Source organism: Cnephaeus nilssonii (assembly GCF_951640355.1).
Source record: "Cnephaeus nilssonii genome assembly, chromosome: 2".
NCBI lineage: Eukaryota > Metazoa > Chordata > Mammalia > Chiroptera > Vespertilionidae > Cnephaeus > Cnephaeus nilssonii.
The window spans coordinates 89,630,486-89,652,959 of record NC_137073.1 but is presented as its reverse complement, the minus strand read 5'-3'; the positions used below and the strand labels follow the sequence as shown (position 1 = coordinate 89,652,959).

The window sequence follows — 22,474 nt, the reverse complement described above, 5'->3', positions numbered from 1 at the left end:
CCTGCTTGCTCCGTGGCCAGCAGCCATTTCTGTTGGGGTTAATTCACCTTCTATAATTGAAACTTTGTAGCCTTAAGCGGAGGCCTGGGCCTGGCCAGGGTGTGCGGAAAGCTTTGCTTTCTCCGTTGCCGGGGGAAACCCTGGCCTGCTCTCTCCAGCTCCGTGGCTGCCGCCATTTCTGTTAAGATTTGTTTACCTTCTATAATAGAAACTTTGTAGCTTGAGTGGAGGCTTAGGCCTAGCAAGGGCAGGTGGAAAGCTTGGCTTCCTCCGTTGCCTGGGAAACCTTGCTCTCTGTGGCTGTAGCCATCTTGGTTGGGTTTATTTGCATACTCGCCCTGATTGGCTGGTGGGCATGGCTGGTGGCCATGGCTGGTGGGCGTGGCTTAGGTGTAGCAAATGTACGGTCAATTTGCATATTACCCTTTTATTAGGTAGGATTGCAGGCATCAGAAGTTCCAGTTCCAGCTTGTACAAGAAATGGCCTTGACCATACTTCAGGTGATGAGGATTACCCAACTGCAGGGATTTGGCTAGCACTGACCAATTCTTGTATGCTGACATTAAAGATCATATTGGGACCAGCAAGGACACTGTCTGCATATCCCTAGCCCCTCCCTGTGATCTCTTTGTTCTGCTTTAACTTTCCCTCCCTATAAAAACCCCTGCCTGCACTGAGATGCTAGATGGGCTTTGCGACAAGAGTCCCCCATCTTTTCAGGTTACCTGCACTTGAATAAACCTCTTTCCTTTTAACCAGCACCTGTCTCATGAGTTGGCTTTCTTGGTGGCAGGCAGTTGAACCTTGATTTCCGTTACAGGGAGTTATTTCCCCTGTGAGGAACATCCAGCCCAGCTGGGTGCAGAGACACAGCACAGCTTCCAAGAGGAAGCACATGCCAGAGCAAGCTGAAAGCAGAGTGCTCTGGGATTGTACAGAGAACCTGGGCAGAGGGAGAAATAGAGGCTACAAGGAGAATGTGACCTGGAGATGGGTCTGGTGGGTGGGATTCCAGTTGGGGATTTGGTCTTGGGGTGCTAAAGGGGCAGCTAAAATCTTCCCATAGCAGCTCACTAAATTCTCACCAGGACACCAGGCAGAGGGACTCATGTTTCAGTTTACAGAAGAATAATTGGGGAAGAGAAGGAAAGGGCAGACCTGCTGCTAAGACCCTGAGAGCTGATCTCCCTAGTCATAGTCAGAGCTCTCACTACCTTCTGCCTCCCTACTGTCCAGGGACCAGAAGGGGGTGTTGATAAGAGGAGCAGAGGGGGTAACAGGGAGTAGAAAAAAGAATGGGGCATAGGTGAGGATGGAAGAGCAGAGGGGAGGACAGGGAGAAGAGGAGAGAATGGGGGAGCAGAGAGGATGATGAGGAGCAGAAGAAGCAGGATTAGAGGGGATGACAAGGAGAAGAGGGGAGGATGGGGAGCAGAGGTGAAGAAGCGAGGAAGAGAAGAGGATGGGGAGTAGAGGTGTGGATGCGTAGCAGAGAGGAGGATAGAGGGCAGAGGGGAGGATGGGGAGCAGAGGGGAGGATGGAGGGCAGAGGGGAGGATGGGGAGCAGAGGGGAGGATGGAGGGCAGAGGGGAGGATGGGGAGCAGAGGGGAGGATGGAGGGCAGAGGGGAGGATGGGGAGCAGAGGGGAGGATGGAGGGCAGAGGGGAGGATGGGGAGCAGAGGTGAAGAAGCGGGAAAAAGAAGAGGATGGGGAGTAGAGGTGTGGATGCGTAGCAGAGAGGAGGATAGAGGGCAGAGGGGAGGATAGGGAGCAGAGGGGAGGATAGAGGGCAGAGGGGAGGATAGGGAGCAGAGAGGAGGATAGAGGGCAGAGGGGAGGATGGGGAGGATGGGGAGAAGGAAGGCTACTTCAGGGCCTGAACAGCAGAGGGAGGCAGCTGGTAGTGAGCAGGAAGGTGATAAACACATACATAGAAAAGACAAAGGTGTATTATTAGGTAAATGCTCTGCACAGGGGGAAAAAAGAAAGATTTGAAAATGGGGAAAAGATTCAAGGTTCCACATTCACTGAAGTTAAATACGGGTTAAAGTGCAAGCATGATTCATGCTGTAGTCTCAGAACTGGTGTTAGGTTCCTGCAGTGATTCTCAAGCATCAAGTAAGCTGGGGGGTCCTCCAGGTGTGGCCTCCCTGACACGGAGTTGCTGTGTCCTGGGTCATGAGGGGCATAAGAGGCATCCCAGAGTACCTCACAAAGTGCTTGTTAGAGGGACAGTACAGCATCTCTCATGGGCTCCACTGTTCACTTCCAGGACACCGGAAGCAGGTTGTGAGATAGCAACTTGGAGAGTTATATTTTGCCAATTTTCTGGTTTCCTGTTACAAAATTAAAGTATTCACTCTATGCAGAAACAATCAAATTATTGTCTGCCACTTCACTGTATCTAAGAAAACTAGAAAGGCAGTTACATTTAAGAAGTGCCTGATTCTGTGACCTCCCCGATAAGTCGCACATGAGGTTGATATTATTATTATTATTTTTTAAAATATATTTCATTGATTTTTTACAGAGAGGAAGAGAGAGGGACAGAGAGCCAGAAACATCGATCAGCTGCCTCTTGCACAACCCCCACCGGGGATGTGCCCGCAACCAAGGCACATGCCCTTGACCGGAATCGAACCTGGGACCCTTCAGTTCGCAGGCCGATGCTCTATCCATTGAGCCAAACGGGTTTCGGCGAGGTTGATATTATTAATCCATCCAAGGTGAGACGTCATCAGGGCACAGGACTGGTGGCCCTTCAGAACTCTGAATCCCTCTGACTGCACCTGCTTAAAACGCCCAGAGCAGAAAACAGCTGCACCCAAGTCAAAAGGAATCTCTATTTCCCAAACATTGTCAAGGCATTTAAAATCTGACTGGGGGTTGCCTGAGGAGGTGTGTGTGTACTTAGGGCAGTGCGCCCACAGGTGACATCAGGATAAAGGGGACGTTTCCAGACCTGCCTGCACCAGCTCTGTCTGAGCCTCCCTGTTTGCTCTCTGGCCTCATAACTGATCCAGTCCAGTTCTAACTCAGAAGGGCAGCCAGAAGTGGCCAAGAACCCTCACACATGCGACACTAAAATCAGCTACTTCTGATAAGAGACCTTCAATACCTTACAAGCAAACAAACCAATAGAATGTGTGTGCCGGAAAGGTCCACGGGAACTGATTGGGATCTGGTTTCCTGTTCTTTTCCATTGATGAGATGGAAAACCTAAAGTTCCAAAGAGTAGAGGCTACAGGAGAATGTGACCTGAGATGGGCAACTGAAATGATCTCCACCATAACATTCGATGACAGCTATGATCTCACCACCCTGACTTTGGAATTTTTGTCACCTATAGGATTTTAGATCTTTTGTAGCTTCCTTGTTCCTATCGCAGAACTTAATACCACAATATATTGGGAAGAGAATTTACTCTGAATGGCAAGGGAATGCCAAATGTTATTATGGCTCAATAAAACACGTGAAAATCTGGGTTTACTGGCAAATGTGTGCAGTTTGTCTACTTTTCCCAACTCTGCTTAGTATTTGATTGTACAAAAATGAAAAGAAAAGTTTAGAATATTCTGGAAAAAATTCCACTTTAAAATCACAACTCAAATGTTAAGCCTGATTGGGTTTTGAGGGATTTCAGATCAATATCCGGCTCCTGGTCCCTGGTGGCCTGACTGCAGTCCCAGGTCCATAGAGTGTGGGAGGAGGTATCAGCCACACACAAGACAACATTTGCAGTCGATAGCAGCATGAAAAAATGGAGGGTGTCCCATCCAAGGCCCTCTACTGAGGAAATGCTATGCTTCTCTCCATCTATTCAAGGGGCTCTTTCTTCTCCCTTCCAGTCACTACAAACCCATGTTCTCTCCCCAGACTTTCTCTAGGATCACTGTATTATAAATTTAACATATGGTGTATGTTCAAGGTTTCCAAGAATAAAAGTTTTAAAGGATTTACTCACCCAACCTCAGAGTGAAACCTTCTAGGATATTCTGAAGTATTTTAAAAATGCTACCTACCAGTCAATAGTGTGACTTACTGACTTAGAAGACTACCTGAAAGTAGTGAAATGAATGAGACTGGCAGGAGATGAAAAAAATGAGGATTGCGTACAAGGGACCAATAGTCACTGTAATTATGTAGAGAAAAATAACATAAAATAGAAAATGTTAGGTAGCAAATAATGGATGATTTAGAGATTCATGGTTTCAAAAGGTAAGATTACCTATGAAAAATTCTTTTATCACTCACTCAAATTATGCTTGACTTATAAGGCTAGTTAATATCACTGCATTATTCTTCTTAAGACCAAACAAATGACAAAATAGCAGTCTTTCACTGTAGGTTTAGAAGCCAAAAATGTCAGAAGCTTTTCCTTGTGGCCAAGATCTTGAAACTGACAGTCAACAGTAAACATGTGTAGGCATTAGCTCAACAGACTCTAGAAATGTAGGTATAGGCGTCAATTAAATGTTTTAATTGCTTTGGTTGTCAAATAGCTTATAGTCAAGGACTAAGAAAGTTTGTCATATCCTGAAGGCCTGCCTACAACCCAAGTTCCAAAAATGTTTAAAAAGTACACTTTGTTTGAGATAATAGAAAAAAATGTAGCTACTTAAGCACAAAGCAACAATAGCTTAAACAATAACAGTGATCACAAGATGTTTAGTCTCTGCCTTTGGTTTTAAAGATAACATCACTGACACACAATCATGAGATGTTTTGCAGAATCCTGGTTCCTCAGTCCAGTTAGATCACCGACCACAGTGATGAAGGCTCCAGACAAGATGATGTCAGGAACTGAATCAATCAGGCTAAGGAAAACCACTGAAGCTTACACAAGAACTAACCAGTCAGCATCACCTGAGGCCCTAATCCCTAACCCTCAATCTTTGCATTTGAAAATCTTTGATTAAAAATCAGCAGGGGTTCAGGTTTTAAGGGATAGCTTCCTGTTCTCCTGGCTTGGTGCCTTGCCAATAAACTGCTTTAATTTCTCCACTGCAAAACTTGGTGTCCAGTGTTTGCCTCTGCTGCATGTTGGGTGGTCGGACCCTCTTCAGTTTGGTAGCCTTCTTAACATTGCCCTCAATGTTCTGGGGCAACTTAACTTAATGGTACAGTGTGGAAGTTTCCATCGAATATATGGAGACCATCAACAGGAATTTGGATAAGATGTATTCTGTCCTGAATGCAAGCTGAGCAAGGGCCATCTCTTACTTCCTGAATCCTGTAACATGCTCACCCAGCCCTTCGTGGCAGACCATTCACTCTCTACTCAATGGTCTCTCAGACTTGGGTATTTGACAACTGCTCGCTGATGCTACAACATGAGACTATATAGAGGGAAGAAGATGCCCCTTGGAGATGATCTCAGCCTCTCATTCCTACTGGAGATGTGTGGTCTGGTTCAATAATATTACTGGCAGGAACTCATGAAGCAGACACTTGCCTCATCCCCCGTGTGCGAGCAGCCTTGTTCTGCATGCAGGCATGCCTCCCTGTCTTGGGCCTCCAGAAAGCCATGCATGTGCAAGTGCTTTGTGAATGCAAGCTTTGCTCTGGGATGTGGGGTCTGATTTGTTCTCATCAGCCTGTCTCAGTCCCAGGCCCTTGGCTGGCACCTGCTGGCCGAATCCTCACTCCTTTCTCCACCCAGACCCAAGCTTCTTAGATCTGCTTGCTGGTTGTGTCCTTCATACACTTCCTCCCACATTCGGGTTTTCAGTCCTGGGCCTTGGGTGTCTTTCCTGGTTGGGTGCGGACCGAGACGACATTCTGAACTCCCTGAGGGTTTTCTGGCCACAGTCATGGTGGGACCATCTATCACCTTTTTAACAGGTCTGAAAGGGTTAAATGATAGTCACCTGCCCTTGTGCAGTCTACTGGCCCCTGAAAGGCAATAAAGTCAGGTGCTGACTAACAGAGCCTGCTGGGTTCATCCTTTCCAACTAAGCCCACTCACTTATCAAAAGGGAGAGCGGCAGCCTTGGAAACTCCAAATGGTGTGTGGTTGGGGCCAAGTTGTGACTTGAGGGCCTTTAATATTTCTCTTTGGATTGGGCAACTGAAATGATCTCAATCATAAGATTCGATGACAGCTAAGTAATTAGCTTGCAGGAAAGAGACACAAATAACTGTGAAAAACAACCTGAGCAATGCTGCTTAGATCTGTTTCTATTTGGTGACTATGATGCTAAAAACATTACAGACCTAAAGCAGTAGTTATGGCAACACCACCCATGGATTTAGATATTGTTATAGACTCTCTTCCACGTAGATGATAACATCCCTTCTTAGAATGATCTGCACAGCAGGCTGAGAAACAATGAGGACAGGATGCTTCATGCCTCAATGATTTCAGATGCTGGATTTCAGATTTCAATATTGCTAAACTATGGGAAAATCACTGTGAATACAACAAAAACAGCATAAAAATTCTGGAGGATCAATGAGCGGTATACCATTTCCTCTGGTTGTGAGAATGCCGTTCTACCCATTTGAGTCCTAAGACGTAGAAAAAATGCTGAAGACATCTAGTTGCTCGCCTTACCCTAGATGAGGGGCCAATGTCCAGGGCCCTAATTAGCTATTAAGAGACGAGAGGCAAGCACTGTGGTACTGGAACAGCCTATCTAACTGATAATCAAGACGGCTACTAAGTGACTAACAGGCAGGAGCATCCATAGTGTGGAGACTGAAGACGAAGAGATGGTTCACGTTCCAGGTGTGACAGAGTGGGATGGAGGAAGATTTCATCGTGCTACTCAAAATGGTGTGCAATTTAAAACTTATGCATTGTGCGTTCCTGGAATTTTCCATGTAATATTTTCAGACTGAGGTTGACTACAACCGTGAATAAGGGTGAACTACTATAACTCCATTTCCTTTGAAATCCTGTGGATTTTATCTTATGCATTTCAAAACATTATTCTGAGGAGAAGCCCACAGGTGTTCAGATGCTTAGAGGCTGCGCAGTCCTCCACGTGACCCTGTTGGGGCCAGACATGGCAGGAGGGGTTCTGGGGTCTCCTGCTCCTCTCTGACTGATCTTCGAGAATAACGGACAAGAGGCCTCTTTCTCTCTTATCTATGAAAAGGCAGATGCCAGGATCCTCTTTTAAGTAAAATTACTAAAAATAAATCACCCTAATCCAATCCAGCAGTGTTCAAAGTCACTTTTTATTAGATTAGCTTTATTTATGAATTAGAATTATTTCCTTTAAGCTTTATGTAATTTTATTGGTTGACCCTACAGTTAGAGAAAATGTCTTTTACGAGCTAAGATTTTTCAAAATCTACTTTATAAAACTGATCAAAGGCAAAACAAGCAGGTCTGTGAGGGTTGGGATGGCAGCGACCACCCTGAGCAGCTCATCTACATTAGATTTAGGCCATTTTCAGACTGGACACAGGTCTTCCTTTCCCCAGAGGGCCCTACACACAGCTATGGAGGCTCTGCCTACCAAGGCCAGGCTGGAGGGCGGCTCTGACCACATGGACAAGTTCTCCCACACACATGGGCTGCAGAAGAAGCTTCCATGAGAAACAGTCTCCTTGTCACAAAGTGAGATTAAAGAAATTATGATTATCCCAGCAGGCATGGCTCAGTGGTTGAGGGTGGAACCTATGAACCAGGAGGTCATGGTTCGATTTCAGGTCAGGGCCCAGGGTTGCAGGCTCGATACCTAGTAAGGAGCATGCAGGAAGCAGCAAATCAATAATTCTCTCTCATCATTGATGTTTCTATCTTTCTCTCCCTCTCCCTTCTCTCTGAAATCAATAAAAAATATTTTTTAAAAAGAAGAAATTATGATTACATTAGTATTTTGTTGACTTTTTAAAAGTTATATTTAAAAACATAACATTAAACTAGCTATGTTTAATTTAAGCTTGTAAAAAATTCAATTGAAATTTCTTCCATGATACTTCTACTTTTCCCTGGCTGGAAACAGAGTGGCAGAGGGTATGTCATTAACTGTGAAAGACCTCGGCACAGATAAATCCTTGCAGCAATTCATATTTATTTTATACAATGACATCCCATTCCTGACTGGTGGAAGCAAAGTGGGTGCCCAGCTTGACACCCAAAAATCACCCTAATTCATATGTATTGGTAAAGCAAAAATAATTGTTCTAATAATTATGTCCAACTTTATGTAATAGTAATAATTGCTAGACTAGAGGCCTGGTGCACGAATTTGTGCACCAGTGGGGTCCCTCAGCCTGGTCTGCGGGATTGGGCCAAAACTGGCTCTCTGACATCCCCTTAGGGGTCTCAGATTGTGAGAGGGCACAGGCTAGGCCGAGGGACCCCACCGGTGCATGATGGGGGCCAGGGAGGGATGCAGGAGGTTGGCAAGCCAGGGAGGGACACCAGGAGGACTCCAGGGTATGTCCAGCCCATCTCACTCAGTCCTGATCCGCCGGACCCCAGCAGTAAGCTAACGTACCAGTTAGAGCATCTACCCCCTGGTGGTCAGTGTATGTCATAGTGACTGGTCAATCAGACGACCTGACACTATGACTATTAGGCTTTTATTATATAGGGTGTATAATCAATTCTGATATTTGGAAATGTCTGAATTTCAAGATAAAAAAATGGCAAGCACCCTCTTAACAATATTTGTCTGGGATTTTTGTCCTCCGATTCCCAATTGAATACATTTCAACTTTAAATGTAATCTAATCCATTGTAACATAGTTTTTCCTTATCTCTCTCATCAAAGAACTCTTAAAAAATATTGAGAATGCTTGCCAAATATTGTGACAGAGAATTAGTATTCATTTTACAGAAATTATTTTTAAAGAAGTAATTTCTTCAATCTGAATGATTTTACCAATGTAGCCATTATGTTCAAAAAGCATTTTCTCAAGTTACTTTCAGAATCTTTAAAATGCCTCTCCCTTTTGTGTATCAAAGAAATAAAGCAGTAATAATTACCTTTCTCCTACAGTCTGAAAGAATTAAAACATTCTTGCATTTCACATAATAGGTATAATAATTTATGGTGAGTTTGGACCATTCTAGTTGTCCAACTTTGCTGATAATTCAGTACTGTGTGTTAGATTTGATGGATACATTATCTCTTTCTTTGTGGCAAAACCAAGAACAAATCGTTGCCAAACCTCCCCTAAGGTGCATTGGGACCCCTGGGAACAACCAAGCTGCACATGCTACTTGGTGGGGTGGCTTCCACTTGCCATTCCCACAGCTCATAGCACCAGGTGGCTCTGGCACTGGACTGCCTCGTGGCGACTCAGCTCTGCTCTTTACTAGCCATGTGCTTCGGGCATGCCTCAGTTTCCTCCTCTGTAAGATGGGAATAACAACAACGCCCATCTCATAGGCTGTTGCAAGGATTTATCTTAAGATGGGAATAACAACAACGCCCATCTCATAGGCTGTCGCAGGGATTTATCCATAAAGCATTTTGCATGGCATCTGATACATGTTCACTATCTGATGTTGCATTGTGAGAGGGGTCAAAGCTAAGGGATGGGGCGTCTGCTCAGACTAGCAATCTTGAGACAGACGTTTATTTGGCACACAGGGCGTGTCAGGCATTATTTGAGAGGAAGGGGCAGTACCATTTAAGTATGTAAATATAATCTACCAGGCTAAGCCTAGAAATGAAAGTCTTCCAGAAAATGCAGAGGTGGTTCAGAGGAGGGAGCCATTGCTCTATTGCATGAGTGGTGAGGGGCTGTTTGCAGAGGGGTTTGAGCATCTCAGCAGGGTTCTGAAGGAGGACCAAGGGCTCCCCTGGTGTATGGGGAGTAAGTGCTTTCTGGCTGGGGGCACATCTGTGAGCTAAGCAGGGGTGGAGAGAACCAGCTAGTGTGGGTATTCTACGGCTGGAAGGGGCTGGTGGGAGAGGGACCTACATGGGGGCCATGGAATAGAGGAGTGCCCCTATGGGTGGGCATCGTCGGAGACTTGGGCTCTATGCTGTAAGGGTCACAATCAAGGGTATGAGAATGCCAGGTCTGCATTTTAGAGGAACCAGGAAGGTGGCAGCAGCGAGGGTGGGAAGGGGCAGAGTGACTGGATAGGGGCAGTGCAGGAATCCAAGCAGGAGGTCACAAGTATCCACTGAGTCGGGAGTAAAGGGTGGGCAGGAAAAGCTGGGCCTGACAAACATGGAAGGAAGCATCCCAGTTAATTCTCTCCCTGACCACACCTAGGCCTGCTGGGGGGAAACAACCTCTTTTGGTTCTCATGCCCTGTCCTCCTCTTTTAGTTCTTTGCCACATGATTGGTCCCAGATCTGCTTTGTCCCCTGACTCTCTCAGTCTTTGGTCCTCCTGCTCATCTCCGCTTGCTTTCTCCTGGCATCTCCAAATTACCCAGCCTGGGAGATGGCCAAAAGGAGGACGAAATAACACACAGAATGGGGAAGGGTCATCCCGGAAATGCCACTAATGTGGATATAGTGCCCAAGTCATGGTAGACCCTCAGCAAATGGGTGCGGAATGAATGAATGAATGAATGAATGAATGAAATGTGTGACGAGGAAAAAACAAACTTTATCTTAGTTTGCTGACTTCCTGGTAGGAAAGTGTAGACATTATTAGAAACATTTCTGCTATTATGAGAGCTTTGTGTATTTTGAGAAATGCCTGCTCTTCCCATTTATTAGCATGAAACAATGTTGAGAAAATAAGCTAGCCCTCAATGGTAGAGTCAAGTCCCACCCACCTGTCAGTAGAGGTTTCCCTCTGGGAGAGTCATTCGGAAGTTTGAAGATGCTGCTGACCCCAGGTTCCCACCTCTCCCAAAGTCCCTGTGTACACACACCCACATATATTCAACGAATGGGCACTTACCCGAATACCAAGCAAACCGTAACTGTGAAGCTGCCTGCTGTGTCAAAGACACATGAATGGGTTTGTGTTATCCCCGCTGGGTAGTCAGTTCTCCGTGTCAGGCACTTTACGTGTGTCTATTCACCCCTGTGTGCCTAGCAAGTGTCTGATACATGGCAGGCACCCCATACCTTGCCATGTGAATTAGCTGACTATCCATAGTTCTGGGTGGTCCGTACTCCAGTCTTCCCAGCTGTGCCTAATGAAGAGCCAGTGATCTGTCTTGAACACATGTCCTTTTGCAGGGTTCGCACCTGTTTTGATCTATGCATACTGTCCAGGGAGGAAGAGACTTGGTTTTATGATGGCAGGACTTCAAGGGGGCTCCATCAGGGTTGACAGAGGACAGCGAGTCTAATTAAGGTGGAGAGGGGAAGGTTAGGGGGGTTGATTATACCCACCACCACCTGAGGCTCCCTGCCACAGCTGCTGTGTGAGGCCACATCCCAGATGGTGGAACCGGATGATGAAGAATTACCGGTCCAGTGTGGCTTTTTCCATCCTGGTCTCCCTGTAGAATTACAGAGGAGCTTTTCCAACAAGCCTCTACCAGGCCTGATCCTAGACCCAGGAGTCTGAATCTCTGAGGGTAGGGCCCTGGCATTGGAATGATTTACATTCCCCAGGGCACCTGGTTTACCACCAGGCGAGAACCACTGACAGAGAGGAAAGGAGTTACACCTGTCACCCATCCTCCTTCTCCCTTCTCACTACCTTATCAACACAGCAAAAAACTAGGACTCAGTTTTGAAATATGGCTCAAAGAGACCACTGTTAGTGGCTGCTTTAATAAATAAGTAAAACCAGCCATCCCCAAATGATATCTGAGGCTGCCTTTCTGAATCCACACATACCTGTTCCCGGGGCTGAGGAGGGACACACCGGGTTGTGGCTCTCAGACTTTAAATTGAACGTGAACTCTGTCCATAGTGGCACTTTCCATGAAACAAACAAACACAATCCCAAAACTGTGCTGTTCCTTAAAAAGAAAAAAACAAACCTCCCACACCCCTAATATAAATCAGAAATGCATTTACATTCTCTTCTGGCAAGTTTAGATTCTCAGAAGTCGGCAACTCAGGGCAAAGCAAGTCACTACTATTAGTAACTGTCCCACCAGCCTGGGGAGGAACAGCGCCAGAGAGCAGAGCTGCCGGCCGCCAAGTTGGCGTGGGACTATTTTAGGATGCAGAGTCCTGTCTGTGTCCTCCTGCCTGTCCTACTTGATAGCAGAACAAGCTATTTTTTCCTCTGAACAGTCAAGCACCTGGATACCTCAAGCTGCAGAGTCATCATGGTGGGTAAATCTCTCCACTACCTACTCGCGGCACAGAACAAACCACACAGTGACTCATAGAACCCCCTCAAGTCCACTCTGAGTGAACACATGTATCACTCACCTGGGATTATCACTGTTTGTGCTCTAGGTTCTCCAACCTCCCTCTAAAGGGGAATCCATCTGTCTGTTCCAAGCTGCACTCCAGGTTGGCCTCCTGACCCTCCTCAGTGTGGCCCTGTGTCCACACGACTGCCTTCATTGTCATTACTCTGCAAACCAGCACAGCCTCTAAAGCAGAGGTGGAGAACATTCAGGCCATGAAATCATTTAATCTGGCCCTGCCAAGGCATTAGGGGTGAGTTAATTAAATGTTTGACCAAATACAGCAGGCTAATTTTAAGTTGATAATTTTGTATGGCCCGAGAATGATGTTATAAATATCCAAATGGCCCTTGGCAGAAAAAAGGTTCCCACTCCTGCTCTAGAGAAACAAGGGATTAAGCTGGTTAAGGAGTTCCTGTTTGGGCTCCTTAGGGGCTGCATTGGGTCCTAACAAAATTCATCTTTGGAGTCCTATCTAGAACGTGACTGTATTTAGAGGCAATCAAGTTAAACATATTGATGAGAGTAGGCCCTAATCAATATGATCAGGGTCCTTATGAGAAGAGATTATGACACAGACACGAATAGAAGGAAGAAGATGTGAAGAGATACAAGGAGAAGACGGTCTACACGCCAAGGAGAGGCCTGGAGATTCTCTCTCATACCCTGGGAAGGAACCAGCCTGCCGGCACCCTGAGCTCAGACTTTTGCCCTCCAGAAATGTGACACAGTAAGTTTCTGTTGGTGAAGGCCCCCAGTCTGTGGCATTTTGTTACAGCAGCCCTAGGAAACTAATACAGGGTTTTTACACATATGTCAATTATAACAGTTTAGAAGCTCACACATTTTAAGAACCCAAAGCGCTGTTCATCTTCATCATATTTTCTGATAAGACCTGGAGATGTTGCAGTCACCAGTAAAATGCTGTTTCTAGGCCTTGTACTTTGGAAGAAGTCTTGAAGATGGCCGTGTGTGTGCGTGTATGTGTGTGTGTGCACACGTGATTCCCAGTGACACCCATGGTACAGATCCCTTTAAGGCCTACATCAGTGATACATGTTATGACCAAGGTGGTCTGCAGAGCCCTGTACCTCCTCATCGCATTCTGACAAGTGGCCACAACTGCCAGTTTACTTTACTCTAAAGCCTCAGAAACTGGTGGTGTCAGGAAAACATAACTATCCTGGCACCACTTACCAATTTTTTAAATTCAAACACTGAGATCTGAGGATGCTTCAGTCCTGTTGTTCTCAGTCTTCTGCTGATAGCTGGCTGCACATCTGTTTTCTGCGGACAAAAAGGCTCATCATGCAGGTCACAATTCAGAGGCTACTTGGAGAGTGCCCAGTGCTTAGGTGGGTGGGCTTGACTCTGTCATACCTGAAGCTTTTGCTGTTATGGGTTGATGTTCACGGCCTTGCCACTCACTGTTGGTATTAGAACATGAAGTTGTATTAATGTTACCTGACTGCGTGGAGCAGCGGTTTCCTCACCTGCACACTGACCATCGAAACAGTAGAACCAAGTGAGGTGAAACAGCCTAATTGCTTACTTAGCTGGTCCAGAACCAGGCCGAGAGCATGCAGCACATGTTAGTGGCTGCCGCTATTATCCGGATCAATATCATTTTCATGGCAAGTCCAGTCCTGTGGTTGGCTCTGAGGGGATACAGGAGGACTGAGGAACCGTCTTTCAAGTGCCATCTGGTCCCCTGCCCCTGGCCATATCTAGCTAATTAAAAAGGGGACACTCAGGATGTGAGCAGATGTGAAAACAGAATCCTAAGTCAGTGCTCCCTCAAGTGGCTTTTGCGAAACCTTATGCTCACACAACTGCAAGAAGAGGGTCTCTGTCCAGTCCTCCAATTATCCCAGACTTCACACCTGGAGGACAAGCCGGTGAGCTAAGGGGCCCTTCCGGGCAGGACCCTTCAACGTCAGGTTCCCAGAGTCTGTCCACTGTCATTTCTACCTTTGGTTGCATCTGACTTTGGTTTCAAGACCAACTTCTTACAGCTTTGAACGTTAAAAATCATGTACAGGAGCTGTGGACTGTCTTCTTCGAGTTCAATAAGTGGTGAAGGGTATAAATAATGGTCTAACGTTTGAACACTGTCAGCAGTTCATTTTAAAAATACAGGGCTTTTCATGCAATTATAGAAAAGCAAGAGTTAACCTAAAATGTCTCTATTAGTCAAAAGAGGCTTCGTGCTGGACAGCAGACAAATAGGCCTGCAAGCATGTCACTGCCTCCACACAGAATACAGCACACAAGAAATTCATGCTGATTTCATTGAAAGCAGCTGCAACCCATACAGCAGCACACCAGAGATTTTGATAACATGAGCCAAAGAGTCAGGTAAAGGCCTTGTGAAATGACTGAATTGACCATATCGTGTGATAAACCCCAACTTTTATTTTGTCCACAAAAAGGTTAAGTTGATCTTTTCATATTGCCAATGAAACCTTTAATATTATTTTACGATTTCTCTAAAGGTATGAGACAAAATCGACTTGGTGTATCCTCAATTCAGAAAGGTAAGCTGAGCAATTGTGCAAGGGAAAAAGGAGCCTTTTCTGACTTTGTCACTTAAGAAAAAAATGAACCCTGAAAAGAAATGCCAACAGATGGAGGAATGTACTAGAATGAGTGATTCGTTCTTTTAAAGTAATTACTGGTTTGGTAGCAGTCCTGGTTCTCTTGGAATGCCTAATCAGGCATTTTCCCCAAAGCCTATTACCTTTTACTATGGAAATAATTCGGTAGCTACGGTGCTGCAGTGAGCAACCTGTAGGCAGGGAGTTCATAAAGGTAGGAAAGGCACAGTAATGCTCAGGTTCCCGAAACACTTTTGTGCACAGAATCCTGAAACACGAATAACTTCATTTCTCCCATTCTTACATTGCACTTCGAATAGTTTATGTATATTCTACATTCCTCCCTTTTGGATATTGAAGTCAGAGTGAAAAAAGCAAATAAACTGATTGGAATTTTAATAACTTTGCTGAGTTCTCACCTTCATTTCAGATATTGAATGCACTAGAATAGGTAATATAACACAATATTCTAGGTCAGTGGTCGGCAAACTCATTAGTCAACAGAGCCAAATATCAACAGTACAACGATTGAAATTTCTTTTGAGAGCCAAATTTTTTAAACTTAAACTTCTTCTAATGCCACTTCTTCAAAATAGACTCTCCCAGGCCGTGGTATTTTGTGGAAGAGCCACACTCAAGGGGCCAAAGAGCTGCATGTGGCTCGCGAGCCACAGTTAGGCGACCACGGTTCTAGGTGAAGGACCCTGAGTTCAATTAGGTAAGATCTTTGAAATCGATACATAAAATATTATTGATAACTATACTGAGGTCTCTGACTTGCAAGTTGTATGCAAGACTTTCAATTTTGATTACAACACAAAGGGTGTGCCTATTTTAAAAGAAGTATATGGGCACCAACAGAACTATTATTCATAGCATTAACATAAACATGGAAAACACTTAACTAAGACAGGGTTCTTTTTAAAAAGACTTCCTTAGTTTTCATTTGAGATCCTACTTTCCTGCATCTTTTAAAGTGCAGGCTGTAGTCCAGGTGACCTCTACGATATCTTCCAAACCTAACATGTGATTCTGTGATTCTATAAAACAAAATGATATTCCTTTCCCCCTGATCCCCAAAGTCATCTTCACTGTGAAGAATGAAAAAAAAGGTAAGAGACTGCTCCAGAGAGTTCTGATTACCAATAAATAACAAAGGCATTTCTACAAAATATTCTCCCACATAATTTGTATAAATTCTATTTGAAAAATAAACTGAGACACGCCTCCCCCCCGCCCCCGCCCCGAGCCACCCCTGGGGCTTTTCTCAATTCATAGGCACCTTACATCAGAGCCAGCATTGATTCAGAATGAACCTCTTACGTTAAACTGTTAAATCCCGCTCACTTCGAGATGTCTTTCTAGACCTGCCACATCCATCCTATTCCTAACTCAAGAATTAAGTGGAACCTAAGCCCCAGAAAAGATGCACTAGCGGGATAGTTACTTGGTAACAACAGACCTCAGTCAAGAATTAAGTGCCCTTCTCCACTAGAGTTAGGATGCTATTTGCTTGGTATCCCAGGAGCTCTGGCTCTAGTGAAATTGGCAGAACAAGCATTATTTGATTAGTGTGAAAGATCCTGCAGTGAAAGAGACAGAGGCAGGTGACAAGGGACTGATCGCTTCTGATACACTGGCTGTAAAAAGACCACATAGAGGTCATTCGAGTCTTCTAAACACAACAATTATTCTTCATAAATCTAGAAGAAGCCCATATAAAAATATGATTTTATTAAGTAACGATTAATATTGATTTCAGGAAAACATCAACCAACTTGAATATGATGAAGGGCACCTAACGTGGGACGATAAAACCCTCCTGCACCTGTCTGCAGCCAGGTGGGAACATACTTCAGGGGAGTCATTCATTCTCCCATCTCAAGTCCTCTGGGGTTTCTATTCGGTAAAGCTGCCATCTGGTGCAATAGGTGAGAAGACTCAGGCATCAAACTTGTCCCTTATTTCAATATTTAGTGAAAAATCTTTAGCCCTGATGAAAGATTTAACTACTGAGGAAACCAAAGGAAGAAACAGGTCTGAGAAACCAGGACCTTGAACCTCTACCTCAGAGGTGAAGGTCCTGGAAGGGACAGGTACCAGGCGTTTCCTTGACAAAGTCTGGCCTTGTTACTTACGGAGACACTCACACCTCTGCCTCTCCCGTGAAATTTCTCAAGAGCAAAACTTTCAGCTTCACGCTAGCTGCTGCTCAGGAAAAGCAAGCAGAGCCAGGGGGCAGATTCAGCAGAGGGCGCCTGGGCCTCCTGCAGAGCGCCCCACTACAGAGCGCCCACCTGCAGGGCACCCACCTGAGAAGTTGGGGAGGAACCCTGTGTGTGTGTGTGTGTGTGTGTGTGTGTGTGTGTGTGGTGGGGTGGTAAACTAGGTTGGACATATGGATCCTCAGTTACACAAAGTTTCACCTTTAAGGACATTATGGGGACAGGAGAAGGAGAGGTGTGGAAGCGAGAGGGAGGAGAGAGGAGAGTGGGAGAGACTGTGGCTGGCGAGGAGGAAAGGCAGAGAGGGAGGCGGTGATGGGGGAGGGGATGGAGGAGTGGGGAAGAGGATAAAGGACAGAGAAGAGAGGGGTAGACCTGAGGGACACCAGGGGAGGAGGTAAGAGGGAGAGGAGAAAAAGGAGAAGGCAGGAAGCGAGAAAGCAGGAGAGTGCATTCTGGAGAGACAAGAAGTGAGGAGACGGGCGGCGGAGACAGGGTGGGGGGATCAGGAGCGACGGGATGGAAAAGTAGGGAAGGATAATAACGCTTTGGGGAAAGAAGTGGAGACTCCAGGAAGTCTCCGGAGTCTCCCGGTTGGAGGCCCGCTCGCAATAGCAGTCCGGTCCCGCAGCGAGGTGGCAGAAGGGGCCAGCTCACTGGGTAGGATCGCGGGCCGCGCGCCCCAGCCCTTCCCCGCTTACCTGGCCCTTGACCAGGCTGGCAGCAAACTGGCGCATGACGGCCTCCACCGTGTAAGCGCTGGACCAGCCGCGCGGCGTGAGCAGCTCCATGCAGATGGCGCCGCCGTCCAGCACGTAGCCGTTCTCCAGGCGCGGGCTGAGCACCCGCATGAACGGCGGCGAGAAGGGGAAGTTGTCAGGGAAGGTGAGGTTGAGCAGGATGAACTCGGTGTTGGTCTCCTTCATGTCCTGCCACAGCACCGAGTCCTTGTCCACCTGGTGCAGCTTCACGTTCCAGTCGAACAGGCTTTCGTCCACCAGCTCCACGGAGATGAAGCGGTCGCTGAGGCGCGCGATGTCCTGCAGCTCCTTCATGAGTCGCCGGCTGCGCACCTGCGTGCAGTGCTGCTGGCGCGCCACGGGCATCAGGCTGCCGCTCGCCGCCGCCGCCGCCCCCGTCGGGCCCGGCCCCGCCCTGGCGCCTGTCGCCGGCTCCCGGGGCCCCCCAGCGCCCGCCGCCCCCGCCGCCCCGGCCGCCGGCTGCGGCGGCTTGTCGCGCGGTGCCAGCTCCGGCGCGCGCTTGCCCTTGCCCTTGCCCGGCCCGGGGCTGGCGTCGCCCGAGCCCCCGGGGGGGTGCTGCTGCTTGTGGCCGCTGCTCTTGCCGCCGCCCTTGCCGCGCAGCGACGCGCTCTGCTGGCCGCCGCCGCCGCGGTGGTTGTGGTGGTGCTTGGGGTCCTCGGTGTCCCGGTTGTGCAGGCGGATGAGCCCGATTTTGCGGAGCAGCGTGGCCATCTTAGGCTCGGCTCCGGCTTGAGGCTTTACTCGGCTCCTGCTGCCGGAGGAGCCCGAGGGCCGGGGCTCGGGGCGCGGCGGCGGGCCGACCACTCAGCGGGGCGCGGCGCGGGCCACTCCGGGCACCAGCTGCCGTGGCGCAGCGGAGCAGGCGGCAGGCTCGCTCTCCGGCCGCTGGATCGCCGCTGTCATATGACGGGGCCCGCTCTGGCTCGGGCTCCGGCCGCCCGGGGAGCGGAGGGAGGAGAAGGCGCGGCGTAGCTGGCTGTCCCCGGGCTGGTCCCCAGGCGCAGACCCCCGGAGCCCGGGTCCGTGGTCCTTTGTGCGTGGCCGCAGCCGGGCTGGCCTGAGGTCGGAGCTCTGCGCCGGGGCGCGCAGAGTCGCTCGCAGCGCCCCGGAGGCAGCGAGGTGGCAGCGGGCTCGCGTCTTGCGCGCCCGCCGGGCTGTGCCGCGCTGGCGGCTACCGCGGGGCCCCGGCCGCTGCCACTCGCGTTGCCGCCGCCGCTGCGGCTGCTGACATTGCAGAGGCGGCTGCTCCGTCTGAGCCGAGCGCGGCGCGGAGGGGGCGGCCCTGCCGGCCGGGAAAGGGGGGGCGCGGGGCGGAGCCGCGGGCTTGCCTGCGCCGAGCCGCCCCGCCACTCTCCCGCCGCCCGTCTCCCGCGGCGACACGCACTCAGCCGCTGGGGGGAGACAGCGGCGCGCCGGGGCGGCGAGCTGTGGGCTGCGGGGTCTGGGCGCGCGAGGCCAGCCTGCTGGCAGAAGCCTGGGCGAGGGTGGGGGCTGGCAGGAGAAGGGGCGTGTGAGCGCGCAAACGGGACTGTCTCAGACTCCGGTCCTTCCGCCCTTACCGTGCTCGCTGCGCCCCGCGGCCCGAGCCTCCGACCTCACTTAACCTCGTTAGAACAATCCGAAGGGGAAGCGGTGTGGGCAGCATGGAAAGCAGCCTGATTACTAATTCCCTTGGACCAGATGGAGCCTGATGTCCCGCACAGTCGTCCTGAGCCTGCAGGGACGGGGACTAGGGGATCCGTGGCGGGACGCTTTCATGAAGACTGATCTAAGAATCATGACGGGGGAGGAAGGGGTGGGAATCCCGCCCGGAATCCCGCCCGGAATCCCGCCCACCCCAAACCTCTTGAAGTCCCTAGAGTTAACCTTAAAGGGTTAATGTGATGCGGAATTAACCCTCTGCCCCAGCGGGCTCCTGCGTTCTGAAAAGGGGTCCCCAGAGGAGGGAACAGTCAAACAATGGTTTTTCACTCCTTTCCGAAAGGATGCGGGGAAACGCGTCCAACATTAGCGCCTGTGGGTGCGCAGCCCCGGGGACAGGACCCTCTGTGACCCGAGTCCTGGGTATCCACGGCTGACCTCCAGACCATCCGCGGAAAAGGAGGGGAGCCTCCTTCAGCCTGGACGCTTTCCTTCCTCCCCTCCTTTTCTGTCTTTAACCCTTGAAACTTGTTTTTATCTGTGAAAATTTCGGATAAAATGCATGATCAGAGCCTCAGGAGCTGGAACAACCTTGGGAACTGGTGAAGCGTCAATGTTTGCAGGAAGCGCGCTGCCATGCATGGTCTAGAGATCACCTGTGAAATATAGGAAAACATTACCCCGAAAAGCTAAATGGCTGAGGACTCTACCTTCACTACTGTTCCTGGTTAGAGTTCAGTTTGGGGAGCCTCGAAGTTTATCAGCCGAGTGTGTTCATTCTGATGCCACCATGATTTTTTTAAAACCGCTTTTATCATTTTCACTTTTCCAAATTATTAAAAAATTCCACTGTGAAAAATAACTCTTTAGGCCACTGTGGACGGACACTAGTAAGGGTCTGGGGTTTGCTTTTCTGGGGTTGTCTACCAGATGTCAGCAGAATCCTCACAAGCTGTGCCAGGTGAGCAGGGGGTGCCTGCATCCTGGCTTGCTGTTCCCTGGAGAGGTGACTATACACAAAGATGCATTTCTGCAGAGAGTGTTTTCTCATGGGTGGAAGTGGGTAGTGCAGTGGCCCAGGCAAGACCAGGGATTGGTGATGGAGTCTCAGCTGCCATCGCCTGAAGGTCTATTTGTCTGGGTCTCATGCGCTTTTTTGGTGGCTTTGCTTTATCCAGTTCTGATTTTTAAAGATAGGTTGAGAAGGAAGATGAAAATTTTTACCTGTGAAAATTTCACATAAAATGCTTCTTCAGAGCCTCAGAAGCTGTAACAACCTGGGAGCTGGTGAAGCTTCGATGTTTGCAGGAACTGCGCTGCCATGCATGGTCTAGACTGGTCAAGCCCTGTGATAGTGAGAGGCAGAGATCACCTATGAAATACAGTCTGTCTCTTAAGTACTGTGAGTTCATTTAGCCTGGAGGGAGAAAGGATATGAAAAAGTCCCATTTTACTGGTGAAGAAACTGAGTTTTGAAGTGGCTCAGCCGCTGACCCAGCTCAGCCATGTGCTTCCACCTACGGCCTGGTCCTTGTGCCTCCAGGCCCTGTGCTGAGGTTGGCCAGCTGCCTCAAACAGCACACTGCATTACCAGGTCTATGACCCAAAAGCCTCCACAGGTGTAGTGCTCATTGTCACAGAACCAGCTGACCTTGGGTGAGGCTCAGGGATGTTATCTGGCGTGGTTTGGGAAAGGTTTAACTGAAATTCGAAGGAGCTGTCTGTAAGGCCTTTATTTTTGAATGAAATTATTACTAGGGTGATAATAAAATTTATTGTCTGAATGCAGATTTATTTATTTATTTATTTATTTATTTATTTATTTATTTATTTTTTGAGAGTGAAAGGATCACAATTAATACTGATGCTAGGACAAGAGGCCAAAGCAGGACTGACTGACATGAGATGGTGGTCATTTACTTATTATCTACCTATCACACAGCATCTCTCATCAGCTCTGGAAGGGCTAAAGCCGTATGTTAGTTAGAAATTGGGAACGACCTAAAGTTACAACTAGAGGGAAAGCATTAAGTAAATTATACCTACTCCACTTGAGGATATGTTACAGACAGTCCTCAGATTACGTCGGACTTGACCTACGTCGTTTCGTGGTTGCGTCAGCATCTCCCATTTATTTATTAAAAAAACAGTTCCGTCATTTTAATGTATGTACATATGTGCTTTATGTTTTTTAGTATTTATTTATCACAAGTAAAGGTCAGGAATTGTTATCTTTCTTTTAAATTTTTTTTACTGTTTCACTTCATTATTACTGCTGTTATGTGCTCCATGTGAGTGACGTAGGTGCTTATGTAGGTGGGTTCCAACTTACGGCGAAAATCACCTTACGTTGCCCGTAGGAACGGATCTCCAACGTAACCCGAGGACCTACTGTATACAGCAGTAACTTTATAGTAATAACAATTATATAGCAAATGAAAATATTTATGATTTACATAATAATGTTAAGTGAGAAGGCAGAGAGCAAAATTATATTCACACTGTAGCTGCATCTTATGTGTCCCATAAGATGAAAAAGATTAAAAATTGATGCCCTAGTCCATTCATCCAAACCTTTACTTCGGTGACAAGAAGGCCTCTGTGGTTTGTAAATTTTCCTATCTCAGAAAATTCTAGAATGTTCCACTTCTATAAACAAGGCATTCGTCCTGTTGGCCACGAGTTTGACATGCTTGATGTAGAGGTTCTATTTTGTTGCTGTAGTTATTCTCTTCTACTTGATTTTCAATTATTCTGAAAAGGAATATATTACAGTTATAATAAAAAATTGTTAACAAACTCTAAAAATTAGCCTTCTGAGATTAAATTTACAATATTAGGACAGTTGAATTGAGAACATTTAGTCAAATAAAAGAATCTCTAAGGACCACTGTGATCTCTAGCTCTTCCTCTGTGCACAAGTAGTGATGAGGTGGTGAGCAGGATGGTTAGGGAATGTCTGCAGAGACATTCAGGGCTAATCTACCATGAAC

The 22,474-nt window shown here is 47.6% G+C and overlaps 1 protein-coding gene across 1 annotated transcript in view; it reads right to left on the bottom strand.

The window, feature by feature from the left end:
• UBE2QL1 (ubiquitin conjugating enzyme E2 QL1) overlaps positions 1–19,098 on the bottom strand; it is a 34,701-nt gene extending 15,603 nt beyond the window's left edge. Inside the window, exon 1 of the mRNA XM_079800822.1 lies at positions 17,781–19,098. Coding sequence (XP_079656948.1) covers positions 17,781–18,551 — 771 coding nt within the window. The 5' untranslated portion in view covers positions 18,552–19,098. The remainder of the gene's footprint in view (positions 1–17,780) is intronic.
• Positions 19,099–22,474: the final 3,376 nt, after the last annotated feature.